The sequence below is a fragment of the Antechinus flavipes genome, chromosome 6 (genome assembly GCF_016432865.1).
Source record: "Antechinus flavipes isolate AdamAnt ecotype Samford, QLD, Australia chromosome 6, AdamAnt_v2, whole genome shotgun sequence".
In the NCBI taxonomy this organism is placed as follows: domain Eukaryota; kingdom Metazoa; phylum Chordata; class Mammalia; order Dasyuromorphia; family Dasyuridae; genus Antechinus; species Antechinus flavipes.
Window position 1 is genome coordinate 122401408 of NC_067403.1, and position 15210 is coordinate 122416617.

At 35.4% G+C, this 15210-nt stretch overlaps 1 protein-coding gene across 12 annotated transcripts in view; it reads right to left on the bottom strand.

Moving 5' to 3' along the window:
• LRP2BP (LRP2 binding protein) overlaps positions 1-15210 on the bottom strand; it is a 52218-nt gene that overhangs the window by 5042 nt on the left and 31966 nt on the right. For 10 of the 12 annotated variants that reach the window (XR_007948264.1, XM_051965486.1, XM_051965485.1 and 7 more), the window contains 3 exons: positions 9123-9265; positions 8933-9038; positions 4212-4435 (listed from right to left, as the gene is read on the bottom strand). Coding sequence is in view for 11 of the 12 variants with exons in the window: in XM_051965486.1 (XP_051821446.1) it covers positions 4212-4435; positions 8933-9038; positions 9123-9265 (473 nt within the window). In the remaining variant the exon portion in view is untranslated. Of the gene's footprint in view, positions 1-4033; positions 4119-4207; positions 4436-8932; positions 9039-9122; positions 9266-15210 lie in introns of those variants that run through there. The other 2 variants (XM_051965489.1, XM_051965490.1) reach the window with 2 other exon arrangements.

Genomic DNA, 15210 nt, shown 5'->3' on the forward strand with positions numbered 1-15210 from the left:
AACCTCATTATTCATTCCTAGGAGTGATATTGTTAGGTCAAAGGATATGCAGCATATCTTTTTTTTTTTTATTAAAGCTTTTTATTTTAAAAACATGCATGGGTATTTTTTCAACATTGACCCCTGGCAAAACCTTTTGTTCCAAACTTCTTCCCCTTCCCCCCTAGATGTCAAGTAATCTTACATTAAACATGCAATTTTTCTGTTTCCACAATTATCATGCTGCTCAAGATAAATCAGATCAAAAAGAAAAAAAAATTAGAAAGAAAACAAAATGCAAACAACAAAAAAAGAGTGAAAATGCTATATTGTGATCCATACTCAGCCACCACAGTCCTCTCTCTGAGTGTAGATGGCTTTCTTCATCCCAAGATCATTGGAACTGGCTTCAGTCATCTCATTATTGAAAAGATCCATGTCCATCAGAATCGACCATCGCATTATCTTGCTGTTGCCGTGTACAATGAATAGATCTTATCTTTTGTCCATTTATCATTGGAGTCTGGCTCTTAATTTTACTTAGTTCCCTCTAAGTTTGAGAAATGGGGTCTGATGTGAGAAACTTGCTTCAAAAATTTTTTTGCAGTTATACTAATTGTATCTCTCCCCCATTTATTCTATTCTCTTTCATCCTGTCCATCTTCAAAAGTGTTTTGCTGACACTCTCCCCATATGCTCTCTGTTTTATCACTCTCCCCGCTCCCTGTATCTCATTCTTCTCTTTTCCAACAGAGTAAGATAGATTCCTATATTCATATTGAGTGTGTAATTTCCACTTTGAGTCAATTCTGAGGAAAGCAAGGTTCACTCACTCATCCTCTCCTCTCCCTCTTCCCTTTCACTGCAAGCACTTTTTTTTGCCTCTTTTTTTAATGGCAATTAATTTACTCCATTCAATTTTTCCCTTTCCTTTTGCTTTAGTTCATTCCTCTCTCATCCCTTAATTTCATAATTTTAAAAAAGATATCATCCCTTCATATTCAACTCACACCTTTGCCCTCATCTATATATACTACTTGTCATAAGGAGAAAGTTCTAGTGAATTACTATTGAATCATCCTTTCATGTAGAAATATAAACATATATACCTTATTAAGTCCCTTATGATATCACAAAATCTTTTATTTGAAAATCAGATTTTCTATTCAGCTCTGGTCTTTTTATCACACATACCTGAAAATCCTCTATTTTACTGAATATCCACCTTTTTTCCTGAAGGATTATTATACTCAGTTTAGTTGAGTAGGTGATTATTGGCTATAATCCTAGCTGCACTGCTCTCCAGAATATATTCTAAGCCCTCCAGTCTTTTAATGTAGAAGCTGCTAAACCTTCTGTTATCCTGACTATGCCTCCACTATACTTGAATTGTTTCCTTCTGGATGCCTATTTTTTCCTTGCTTTCAGAATTCTGGAATTTGGCTATAATATTCCTAAGAAGTTTTCATTTTGGGATCTCTTTCAGAAGGCGATAGATTCTTTCAATAACTAGTTTATCTTCTGATTCTAGAATATCAGGACAGTTTTCTTCACATTTTTTTTATTTTTCCCCATTTTTTTTTTTGTTTTGCTTTATTATTTGATTTCTCATGATTGATTTCTCATTAGCTTCTATTTGCTCAATTCTAATTTTTAAGGAATTATTTTCCTCAGGGAACTTTTTACCTTCTTTCTCAATTGGCCAATTTTGCTTTTTAAAGCATTCTTCTCATTAGCTTTTTGTATTTCCTTTTGCACTACTCTCAATTCTTTTCCTAATTTTTCTTCTATTTCTTCTTACTTAATTTCCAAATTTCCATAGCCTGAAGCCCAATTCTTATTTTTCTTGGGGGCTTTGGATATAGGAACTTTTGACTTTGTTATCTTCTTCTGAGTGTGCGTTTTGATCTTCTTTGTCACCACAGTAACTTTCTATGGTGAGAAATTTTTTTTTGTTGAATGCTCATTTCCCTAGTGTATTATTCAGCTTTTAACTTTTGTTAAGGTAGTACTCTCTTTCTAGGGTGGAGGATTCACTGTCTCTAGTTTCAGGGATTTTGTGCAACCATTTTCAGAGATCCTTGGAACCTGACCACAAGATCTCTTTTCTGCCCTTGCACTGTTAGGAATGTCCCCACTCCACTACAGTTATGTAAGATCTATGTAAGAGCTAATGTGCTAAAGCAACAAAATCCTGCTTTGCTGGTGCTGGTGTTGGGGGCTGAGCTGTCCTACACTAGGCTGCTACCCTGGTCTTCTAGACCTGTTCTGCTGATCTTCCTAGTCCTCTTTGGTGTCTCTGGGCTGAGAAGTCTAGAAACCATCAGTACTAACGCTGATTCAGAGGTCCTAAGGTCCATTCCTGCTTTGATGGCATGGAGCCATGCCAGGGCCAGGCCAAGACCAGGGTTTGCACCGGTGTACCTGCCCCAGGACTACACACACTGGATTCCCACCCTGGTGTCACAGACCACCCCTGCTGACCTTCCAAGTGCTCTCAGATGGAAAACGTTCTACTCCATCTTTCTGAATGTGTTTTTTGTTTAGAGACATTACTTAAGGGAATTTGGAGTGATTAGGGGAGAGGTTGGATGAGTTCCTGCCTTTACTCCATCATCTTGGCTCTACCTCTGGTTTTTGACTGTGTGTGTATGTGTGTCTGTGTGTGTATGTTATGGACTACTCCTTTGATAGTCTAATGAAGACATGAACCCCTTCTCAGAATAATATTTTAAAATATAAATACATAGGATCACAAAGGAAAACAATTACAGTGAAAAACAGTTACAAATATGTACATATATATACTATACACACACACACATATATATATAACACAAATATAACTTACATAATGAGTTTTTTATATTTGTGTCTATAACAAATATATGTATGTATATGTTCATATATATTACTACCATTTCAATATGTAAATATTTACAACTTATTTATATATTTATATTTCAATATAATTGTTTTTCTTTGTAATTATTTGTACTTAAAAATGCATACCTATACACATATATATATATACACGTGCATACATGTATATACACACATATATGCCTGCTCATATATATAAATATGTGAAATGTTATATGAACTTAACTCTAATTGCCTCAGCAAAAAAACATTATGTATGTATATATATGTGTATGTGTGTGTGTGTGTATATATAGAGATGTATATATATATATATGAAATGTTTATATTAAGAACTTAAGAACCTCTGCTTTAGAATGAGTGGTAGTTCATCTAAGTTACAACAAATAGCATCACTTCTTTCCTTTCTGACAAAAAGCCCATCTCTAGTCCATCACACTAAGCTGCAAACAAGCAGGTAGGAATTCACATCAGTTAAAAAATATCAGGGCTACCACTTGTTTTAACTGCCTTAACAACAGAAAATGACTAATGCCCCAACTGGATTGTTGTTGATCTCCTCTTGCCACTGTTGCTGACACTGATGAATACAGCATCATTTTGGGGGTAAAGGCATCTCTCTAAAGACTCTAAAGATTTCTAAAGAAATCTTGTGGATTTCTGTCTGCAAATATTGAATTACTATAACTCTTGCGTAAGAAGGAATAGATCTTGATGTTCAGTATATGAGCATGCAGTCTCAACAGTGAACTGACTTGTCAATGTATCTTTTGTTGAGCAGAGATTATGTATTATTGCACTCTTCTCTGCTCCTCCTACCATCCATGCCCAAGAACTACTCAGAGAACACAGAGTATTCAGGTCTCTATTTGAAGCTTCAAATAGAGAAACCACATTCTGTTGAAAAACTATGGAATTTTGTGGTCTTAGAAAAGAAAGAGGATTTCTGCTACTTGGTGTTGAAAACTGTAGTGGCAGTTTTTACACATGATTTATACTCATAGGCCAGCCATTGTCCCTGATTCAGAAAGGGGCCCTGGCTTGCTGAAGGATTCACCCAATTGTATTTGGATTCCAGTCACAAGGTGGCATCTACCATGGTGCTGTAGTGGAAAGAGACTAGCTCTGGGATCAGAAGACCCATGGGCCAATCAGGGGCCCAGCCACTCACCAGCTATGGCACTCTGAACAATTTGTTGTCCTTTTCACTGTATGACGGGTCTCCATTGATGCTTATGAAGAAAGCATTGTGTGAGCTGCCAAGTGTTACAGAACATAAGCTACAATACCATATTGGATTGAGATCATTAGCAAATATTCTCTTAAATGTTTTCATTCAAATTATTTACCTCTTTGAAAATGCAACACATTTTGTAAAAAACTTCATTTTATAGTAATATTCGACAAGATTGCCTTGAGCATAGACATTTCCACGGTCAGCTGCTTGCCGCAAGCACTGAAGAGCAGCATCAATATCTTGATGAACACCTTGTCCATAAAAGTACATAAGACCAAGTGCACCCTGGGACTCCAAGTTTCCATTGCCACAAGCTTCTGAATGCCAGAAAAATGCCTGAGGAGAAGTATAATCATGACTTGCCATCAAAAAATAACTTTAGAGCTAATAGTTTAGGTGAGATACACGGGGTAAGGGTGGGAAAGAGTAATTTTCTTGGTACCCTTCCCCAGCTTTTATTCCCTCTAAAATCACCTTCTATCAATTATGTTTGGGTCCTGCATATACTTAGAAAGTTAGAATAGAAACTTTCCCCTGTTAGAACTGAAACTCTCTCTGGACAGGAACTAATTAATTTTTGACTTTGTACCTAGGAGCATGTGTACACACATACACACACACACACACACAAATACACACGCACACACACGCGTGCATGATTTGGCAAGTGTTTAATAAATGCTTGTTGACTGACTGATTTAAGGGAAAAAATAGCACATCTGGAATGAGATGATCTCAGTTTGAATTCAGCTTTTCATTTAATAGCTCCATGACCTTGAACTTTCTGTCCCTCAGATCCCACATCTGTACAATGTCAGCAATGGTGTGCCATCTCCCTCACAGGAATATGGTGAGGATCCAGTGAGGTCATCTATGTAAAATGTAAATTGTTAAACTAGATAATGACCTCATCACAAAAATGGCTTCAGCACTGGGGGCTTCCTCAACTCCAGAAGTCACAGAGGAGTTAGTTCATTTTCTGTCTTAGGAGAAGGGAGCACACACCCCACTGAAATCACAGGTGATGAAGTTCTGAAACACAGGATCATGGAGGGTGGCTCAGTGGAGCAGTAGGTAGATGCCAGGCCCGACATCAGGAAGATGCATCTTCTTGAATTCAAATTTGGCTTCAGACACTAATTCTGTGACCTGGGCAAGTCACTTGTTTCCTCATCTGTCAAATGAGCTGGAGAAAGCAATAGCAAAGCACCCCAGTACTTGTGCCAAGAAATTCTAAATGGGGTCACAAAGGGTAGGATAGGTCTGAAGAATAATAAATCCCTGTCATTCATTTAGTAGCAGTTTAATGCCATCAGTATACATTTTTGACTAACAATGCATTGATATGCATCCTTATTAGATTGCAGAAGTGTTCTTGTCCCTTTTACTTAAAACAAATTAAGATAAAAAGAGTATTATCTTTTCCAGACTTATATTAGTCTTCAGTCAATTGCCTAATCATTACCAATCATCAAGAGACTTATTTTTACCATGTTTTCCTAACCTCCCCTAAAAAGAATGGAGAGGGCAAATCCTTAAGATGCTTATAATGAGACAATGCATACAGAGAGAAGAGTTTGCCAAGGAAATTTCAAAGGAAGAGATGAAGAGTTTAAAGGAAGTAGAAGACAAAAAGGATGGTGAGATTACTTCATGCAAACAAAGTAGAGATGGAGTTGATTAGTGTGAAAAATGCTTGAATATCACATTAAATAATTTTGAATTTTTGTTTATATCTAGATATTTTAAAGTAACTAATAGTGATTCTTCCTGGATGCCCTTGGTTTTGGTTGTAGGTATCTTGAAAGAGTTAATTTTTATTAAAGTTTTTTTTATTTTCAAAATATATGCATGGATAACTTTTCAACATTAACCCAGCAAAACCTTGTGTTCCAATTTTCCCCTCCTCCCATAGATGGCAAGCAATCCAATATATGTTAAATATGGTAAGAAATATATACTAAATCCTATCTATGCAAACATATTTATACATTATCTTGCTGTACAAGAAAAATCAAATCAAAAAGGAAAAAAAATGGAAAAATAAAATAAAATTCAAGCAAACAACAACCAAAAAGGGTGAAGATGTTATGTTGTGGTCCACACTCAGTTCCCACAGTTCTTTCTCTGGATGTAGATGGCTGTCTTCATCACAAGATCATTGGAACTAGCCTAAATCATCTCATTGTTGAAAAGAGCCACATCTATCAGAATTGATCATTGTATGATCTTGTTGTTGCTGTGTAAAATGATCTCCTAGTTCTGCTTATTTCACTTAGCATCAATTCATGTAAGTAAGAACTAATTAAAGAATAAAAAAGGTTCTCTATTATTTCTAACTGATAGCATTATTTTCCCTGATCCTTTCTCTTTCAGTATTTTCCAATTGATGTTTCTACTATCATCAATAAAAAGGAGAGACGATGTTTCTCCTGGAATTTTAAAGTTTTTTTTTTGTTTCTTTTTTGAAAAATAATATAGAAAACCTACAGAAAATTACTAAGCATACTTTTCCTATCAATGTTAGGCTAGTTCCCTCAAGGACATTTTGCACTTAATCTTTAAAATGTTTGATTGATTGAGAGTTGTTCTTCCCTCTTTAAGGTATCAGGTTATCATCATTTGCTTTAAGAGGAAAGAGGAGTGACTGGATTTACTTAAACAATTCTACCTTTGACTCATAGGCCATTAGAGTATGAGGTTCCTGAAAGATCATCTAGTATCCAATCCCTTTATTTCATAGCTGAGGAAAATGAGCTCAAAAGCACATGATACAGAATACAAAAAACAGTATAATCAATCTTCTTGTATTTTGAAAGATCATTTTAATTTCAGGATTTTTCCCAAATCTTCTCTTAGGTTTTAAAATATCCTATAATTAGTCATCTTGTCAATGTTTCTGCTAAAAAAAGTTTAAAGTTCTTTTTTTTTTTTTTTTTTAATAGGCCCAATAGAAACACTGCTGGATCAAAGGGTATGCACAGTTTGATAACTTTTTGAACATAATTCCAAATTGCTCTCCAGAATGGCTGGATCCATTCATAGTTCCACCAACAATGTATCAGTGCCCCAGTTTTCCGACGTTCCCTCCAACATTTGTCATTATCTTTTCCTGTCATCTTAGCAAATCTGAGAGATATGTAGTGTTGTCTCAGAATTTCTTCTGTATTTTATTGTAAAGCAAACAACAACCAAAAAGGGTGAAGATGTTATGTTGTGGTCCACACTCAGTTCCCACAGTTCTTTCTCTGGATGTAGATGGCTGTCTTCATCACAAGATCATTGGAACTAGCCTAAATCATCTCATTGTTGAAAAGAGCCACATCCATCAAAATTGATCATTTCAATTTCTTCATTTGAAAATTGTTCACATCCTTTGACCATTTGTCAATTGGAGAATAGCTTGAACTATTATAAATTTGAGTCAATTCTCTATATATTTTAGAAATGAGGACTTTATTAGAACCTTTGGATGTAAAAGTTTTCCCAGTTTATGGCTTCCCTTCTAATCTTGTCTGCATTAGTTTTGTTTGTACAAAAAAATTTTAACTTAATATAATCAAAATTATCTATTTTGTGATCAGTAATGATCTCTAATTCTCCTTTGGTCATAAATTCCTTCTTCTTCTATAGATCTGAGATCCTATGTTCTTCTAATTTGCTTACATATAATTCTTTATGTCTAGATCATGAACCCATTTCGACCTTATCTTGGTGTACGGTGTTAGATGTGGGTCTATGTCTAGTTTCTGTCATGCTAGTTTCCAATTTTTCCAGTAGTTTTTGTCAAATAGTGAATTCTTATCCCAAAAGCTGGGGTCTTTGGGTTTGTCAAACACTAGATTGCTATACTTATTGACTATTTTGTCCTGTGGATCTAATTTATTCCACTGATCAACTAGTCTATTTCTTAGCCAATACCAAATGGTTTTGGTGACCTCTGCTTTATAATATAGTTTTAGATCTGGTACAGCTAAGTCACTTTCATTTACTTTTCTCTTCATTAATTCCTTTGAAATTCTTGACCTTTTGTTCTTCCACATGAATTTTGTCATTTTTTTTAAGGTCAGTAAAATAGTTTCTTGGGAGTTTGATTGGTATAGCACTAAATAAATAGATTAGTTTAGGTAGAATTGTCACCTTTATTATATTGGCTAGACCTATCCAAGAGCACTTGATATTTTTCCAATTGCTTAGATCTGACTTTGTGTGGAAAATGTTTTGTAGTTTTGCTCATATAGTTCCTGACTTTCCCTTGGCGGATAGATTCCCAAATATTTTATATTATTTTAAATGTTATTTATCGTTGTATCTTTTGCTGTTGGATTTTGTTAGTGATGTATAAGAATGCTGATGATTTATGTCAATTTGTTTTATATCCTGCAACTTTGCTAAAGTTGTGGATTACTTTTAAGTTTTTTAGTTGATTCTCTGGGGTTCTCTAAGTATACCATCATATCATCTGCAAAGAATGCTAACTGGGTTTCCTTATTACCATTCTAATTACTTCAATCTCTTTTGCCAAAACTAGCATTTCTAATACTATATTGAATAAGAATGGTGATAGCGGGCAACCTTCACTCCTTATTGGGAATGGTTCCAGTTTATCTCCATTACATATGAGCTTGGAGTTCTTAAAGAGATAAATTTACTCTAAAGAAATTTATCACTTTTTCAAATGAAAAACAGGGATATTAAGAGTTCCAAAGCTAACAATTACTACGTTTGGCTCCCTCAATGTACACACCCAAAAGGGAGGAGAAAAAAAGACTTACTCATTTATTCAAGATAATATCACATATATAATATTCTTTAAAAAGTAAAAAAACTCACCTTTTCCAATTCCTGAGGCTCTTTTGTAGAATAGTACAAACCCAAGATACTCTGAGCTTTGATGCTAGCTTTTGGATTTCCATTATCTGCAGCAAAAAGCCATAGTCTAAGAGAGAAAGAAAAATCACTACTATGTTACATGAAAAGATAGTAGCCCATGAAAACAAAGCTTTATTCGAGTTTGCATTACCTTTCAGCTTCCTCATCATTATGTGGAACACCTTGTCCTTCATGATAAGCTCTTCCCAAGTTGTATGCAGCTGCATATTTTAAATGTCTTGTTTTGGGACAAGGAGATTCAAGAATTTTCTTCATATATTCCACTCCTTTTTCCTTCCAGAAAGAAAAAAAAAAGCATTACTCCCTCAAAAAAGGTATTCTTAGTTTGGGCCCAAATAAATTTACACTCTTAACATTTTAGATTGTGTTCAATATTTCTCTGGATAAAACCACAAAGAAATAAGGCACCCTCATTCAGTCCCAGGAGGAATGCCTCCATTTCTGTGAGACAAAAATTAGAGCTGAAAGTATACATTCTGACCTAGGGCTCATAGCTCAAAGGTTAGGAAGGGTTCATCCAAAATTGTCCTCATGGGGAAATTTGTATTTCCAAATACTTCCATCAACATAGACAAACTGTCAAGTAAGATAAAAAATATATTAAAAATAAATTCTGCCTTAAGAGAATGAACTTCAGAGTCAGTGTTAGACTTAATTCCTTTTCTGATGCTACCAATTCTGCATCTCAAACCATTTCAAATCATAATGTGCTCGCATACACACATACAGACACACACACCCTTTTTTTCCCCTCTCCCCACCCCTCCTGAGGTGAGATAACACAGTTCTTGTCATTTAAGAAATCAGAATAACTAGTCTTATACTGTAGCAACAATGTCTACCTTTCCACTCCCCCCTCAAATGTGTTAAAATAAATTTATTGCTCATAATTTATATAAAATGTATTGAGCTTTTTAAAATACCTGATTGGACACGGTAAGAATTACAAATTAACTACTAGGTGCACCTAAATAAATGAAGAGGACACAATTATTACAAGTTCAATATAAGAAATGAAGAATAATCAGATGTGGAGAGAATAAACCAATTTATCAATTAATAAGCATCTGTTTAAGAATTTATGTGCAAGATACAGAACAAAGGATTAACAATCTTTAAAAAAAGGTAAAAAATCAGTCCCTGTCCTCATTGAACTTATATTCCAAAAGAGGGATATAATATCTATATACATAGGAACAGTCAAAACACACAGAATAAAAAGAAGTTAACCACCTTTGTTACAATCCATGAAATGTTACCAAATGTATGAACTAAGTAATTTTGAAATATGGAGCTTTTTCATGATTACAAGTTAAATGCACTTAATGCTTAAACTTCTTCTTCAGCCATCAGTGACCTTGAACAAAGTAAATAGATTTTTCAGTATGATAAAACTGTATTCAATTAAAATATAAACTCTTTTGCAAATATGATTCATATGCAATCAATTGCTCACTTTTTAATACTAAAGCACAGTTAAAAACAAACAAACCCAACTTGTCTTGGTTCTGTCTTAGCAAAGGAGTAGGATCAGATAATTTTACTGTAGAATACTTGTATAAATCCCAATCTTTTTCTTTCCCTACCTCTTTTCCTTTCTTTCCTCTTTCTTTTTTTTGGTAAAGAGATAAAAACATATAAAAGGATATTATAGAGGAAATTATAAAATTAATTATCATAACTATAAATGTAAATGAAATGACCACACCCACAAAAAAGAGAAGGGATTAGAAAGCAGAATCCAGCAATATTTTTTTCAAGTATTTGTGCTGCCAAAGCAAGCCCTCCAGTAATATATTGTTTACAAGAAACCCAGACTTACACAATTAAAATAAGAGATGAGATGAATTTATTAAGCTTTAAGCAAATTCAAAAAAGCAGGGGAGTCAATCTCAGAGAAGGAAGCAATAAAAATAGTTAGGATTAAAAGATGTTAGCAAGGAAATTAAATTATATTCAAAGGTACCATCCATGAGAATACAGTATCTAAGTACTTAAAAGAAAAGCTAATTAAATTATAGGGAGAAAAAAAAGACAATAAAATTATGTTTGAAGATCTGTCCTGAGTTTCCTGGGACTTCCAGCCAAGATGACGGAGAGGAGGCAACACAACTGTGTAAGCTCCGCGTTTTTCTCTCAGAATCCATTTCATTACAAGCCTCTGAATTAATGCTTGACTGAAAAAAAAAAAAAAAAACCCACAAATAGTTACCAAGAGAAGCCATCCTTGAGATTCGCCAAGAAAGGTCTGTCTTTACTGGAGGGCTGGGACGGTTTTAGATCGGGCTCAGGCGGCAGGCGGCGGCAGTAAGAGCACGGGAGCAGACTGGAGAGGGGGTGGGGAGTGATCGCAGCCGTCTCTGCGGGGAGAGCTTCGCTACAGGACTGGATACTTTTGCCCTGGCAGCAAGTCAGCAGCCCAGCAGAGAAGCTAAAAACACCGGGGCTGAAGAATACAACCCCAAACAACTGGAGTCTCTCGGGACCTGGCCACCCCCGCCCCATCCCACAATGTCTCAGCACACTTTGGGATCTCAGAGCGCAGGCGCAGCACAGTCGGGCTAGTGCCTCGCTGCTGCCCCCCCGCAGTCTGTAGAGGAAGCTCGGTAACACCACCCAGCCCCTCCCCCCAAAAAAGCAGACTCCATTTAGGGGTTCTTTCTTTTTTTTCTTTGCTAGTTTGTCTTTGATTCTTTGACAAAATGAGCAAAAAACTGAAGAGGACTTTAACCCTTGACAGCTTCTATACGGGTAGAGAGCAGACTCTAAATCCTGAGGAGACTAAAAACAGACTGTCTCCAGGTGAATCCCCAAAGGAGATCATCTGTTCTTCAGCACAGATGAATCTCATAGAAGAAGTTAAAAAGGCTCTCACAAGGGAGCTAGAAGAAAAATGAGAAAAGGAGAGGGAGGCTTGGCAAGAGAGGCTGGAGAAGTCATCCCACTCATTTAAAGAGAGAGTGGATAAAGAAATCAAATCCTTGAAAAATAGGATTAGTGAACTGGAAACAGAAAACAGCTCTCTAAAAAACAAAATTGGCAAAATGGAAAAAAATTCCACAGAACAAAAGAATTCAATTGGACAATTAGAAAAAGATATTTTAAAAGTGAGTGAAGAAAATACTTCACTGAAAATTAGAATCGAACAAATGGAATTGAATGACTCGAGGAGACAAGAAGAATCAGACAAACAAATCCAAAAAAAATCAAACAATGGAAAAGAATGTGAAATACCTTCTGGGGAAAACAACAGACCTGGAAAACAGATCCAGGAGAGACAATCTGAGAATCATTGGACTCCCAGAAAAGCATGATGAAAAAAAGAGTCTGGACACTATTTTCCAGGAAATTATCAAAGAGAACTGCCCAGAAGTCATAGAAACAGAGGGTAAAATAGACATTGAAAGAATTCATTGATCACCTACTGAAAGGGATCCTAAAATCAAAATACCAAGAAATATAGTGGCCAAATGCCAGAACCCTCAGATGAAGGAAAAAATATTGCAATCAGCTAGAAAAACCCAATTCAAGTATCGAGGAGCCACAATAAGGATCACCCAGGATCTGGCAGCATCCACATTAAAGGATCGAAGGGCCTGGAATATGATATTCCGAAAGGCTAAGGAACTTGATATGCAACCAAAAATAACTTACCCAGCTAGAATGAGCATCTTTTTCCAGAGAAGAAGATGGACATTCAACGAAGTAAGTGAATTTCCCCTATTTTTGATGAAAAAGCCAGAACTTAACAAAAAGTTTGATCTACAAATATAGAACTCAAGAGAAATCTAAAAAGGTAAAGATTAATCTTGGGAACTCTATTTCAGCTATAAAGATGTATAAAAAATACATGTATACCTTGTTCTAGAAACTAGATGTGGAAAGGACATTGTACCAGAAAAAGGGTAATGTGGGGGCACTATATCTCATGAAGAGGCAAAGGAAACCTATTATATCTGAGAGAAAGAATGGAGGGGGATGAATATAGTGGGTATCTTATTCCTTCAGAATTGGCTTTAAGAGAAAAATCTTAGACATATTCAATTTACGGTGAAACTTCTCCCACCTCATTGAAAAGTGAGAAGGGAAAAGTGAAAAGGGAAGGAATAAGCTAAGTGGAAGGGAATACGGAAACTGGGAGGGAAAGGGGTAAGATAGGGGGAGGAAATCTAAGGCAGGGAGAGGGATACTAAAAAGGGAGGGCTGTGAGAAGCAAGTGGTGCTCACAAGCTTAATACTGGGAAGGGGGATAAGGGGGAAAGAAGGGAGAAAAGCATAAACCGGGGTTAACAAGATGGCAAGTAATATAGAATTGGTCATTTTAACCATAAATGTGAATGGGGTAAACTTCCCCATAAAGAGGAAGCGGTTAGCAGAATGGATTAAAAGCCAGAATCCTACAATATGTTGTTTACAGGAAACACACCTGAAGCAGGGAGATACATGCAGGTTAAAGGTAAAAGGTTGGAGCAAAATCTACCATGCTTCAGGGGAAGTCAAAAAAGCAGGGGTAGCCATCCTGATCTCAGATCAAGCTAAAGCAAAAATTGATCTAATTAAAAAAGATAAGAAAGGGCACTATATCATGCTAAAGGGTAGCATGGATAATGAAGCAATATCAGTATTAAACATATATGCACCAAGTGGTGTAGCATCTAAATTCTTAAAAGAGAAACTAAGAGAGCTGCAAGAAGAAATAGACAGCAAAACTATAATAGTGGGAGATCTCAACCTTGCACTCTCAGAATTAGATAAATCAAACCACAAAATAAATAAGAAAGAAGTCAAAGAGGTAAATAGAATACTAGAAACATTAGATATGATAGGTCTCTGGAGAAAATGTAATGAGACAGAAAGGAGTACACTTTCTTTTCAGCAGTTCATGGAACCTATACAAAAACTGACCATATATTAGGACATAAAAACCTCACAAATGCAGTAAGGCAGAAATAGTAAATGCATCCTTTTCAGACCACGATGCAATGAAAATTACATTCAATAAAAAGCCAGGGGAAAGTAGACCAAAAAATAATTGGAAACTAAATAATCTCATACTAAAGAATGATTGGGTGGAACAGCAAATCAGAGACATAATTAATAACTTCACTCAAGAAAACGATAATAATGAGACATCATACCAAAATGTATGGGATGCAGCCAAAGCGGTAATAAGGGGAAATTTCATATCTCTAGAGGCCTATTTGTATAAAATAGAGAAAGAGAAGGTCAATGAATTGGGCTTGCAACTAAAAATGCTAGAAAAGGAACAAATTAAAAAACCCCAGTCAAACACTAAACTTGAAATTCTAAAAATAAAAGGAGAGATCAATAAAATTGAAAGTAAAAAAACTACTAAATTAATTAATAAAACTAAGAGTTGGTTCTATGAAAAAACCAACAAAATAGACAAACCCTTAGTAAATCTGATTAAAAAAAGTTAAGAGGAAAATCAAATTGTTAGTCTTAAAAATGAAAAGGGAGAACTTGCCACTAACGAAGAGGAAATTAGAGCAATAATTAGGAATTACTTTGCCCAACTTTATGCCAATAAATTTGACAACTTAAATGAAATAGAAGAATACCTCCAAAAATATAGCTTGCCCAAACTAACAGAGGAAGAAGTAAATATCCTAAATAAACTATTTGAAAAAATAGGGATTGAAGGAGTCCTACCAAACTCCTTTTGACACAGACATGGTACAGATACCTAAACCAGGTAGGCTGAAAACAGAGAAAGAAAATTATAGACCAATCTCCCTAATGAATATTGATGCTAAAATCTTAAATAAAATATTAGCAAAAAGATTACGGAAAATCATCCCCAGGAAAATACACTATGACCAAGTAGGATTTAAACCAGGAATGCAGGGCTGGTTCAATATTAGGAAAACTATTAGCATAATTGACTATATCAATAACCAACCAAACAAAAATCATATGATCATCTCAATAGATGCAGAAAAAGCATTTGATAAAATCTAACATCCATTCCTAATAAAAACACTTGAGAACATAGGAATAAATGGACTTTTCCTTAAAATAGTCTGGAGCATATATTTAAAACCATCAGTAAGCATCATATGCAATGGGGAAAAACTGGAACCTTTCCCATTAAGATCTGGACTGAAGCAAGGTTGCCCACTATCACCATTATTATTCAATATTGCATTAGAAACACTAGCCTCTGCAATAAGAGTCGAGAAAGGTATTAAAGGAAT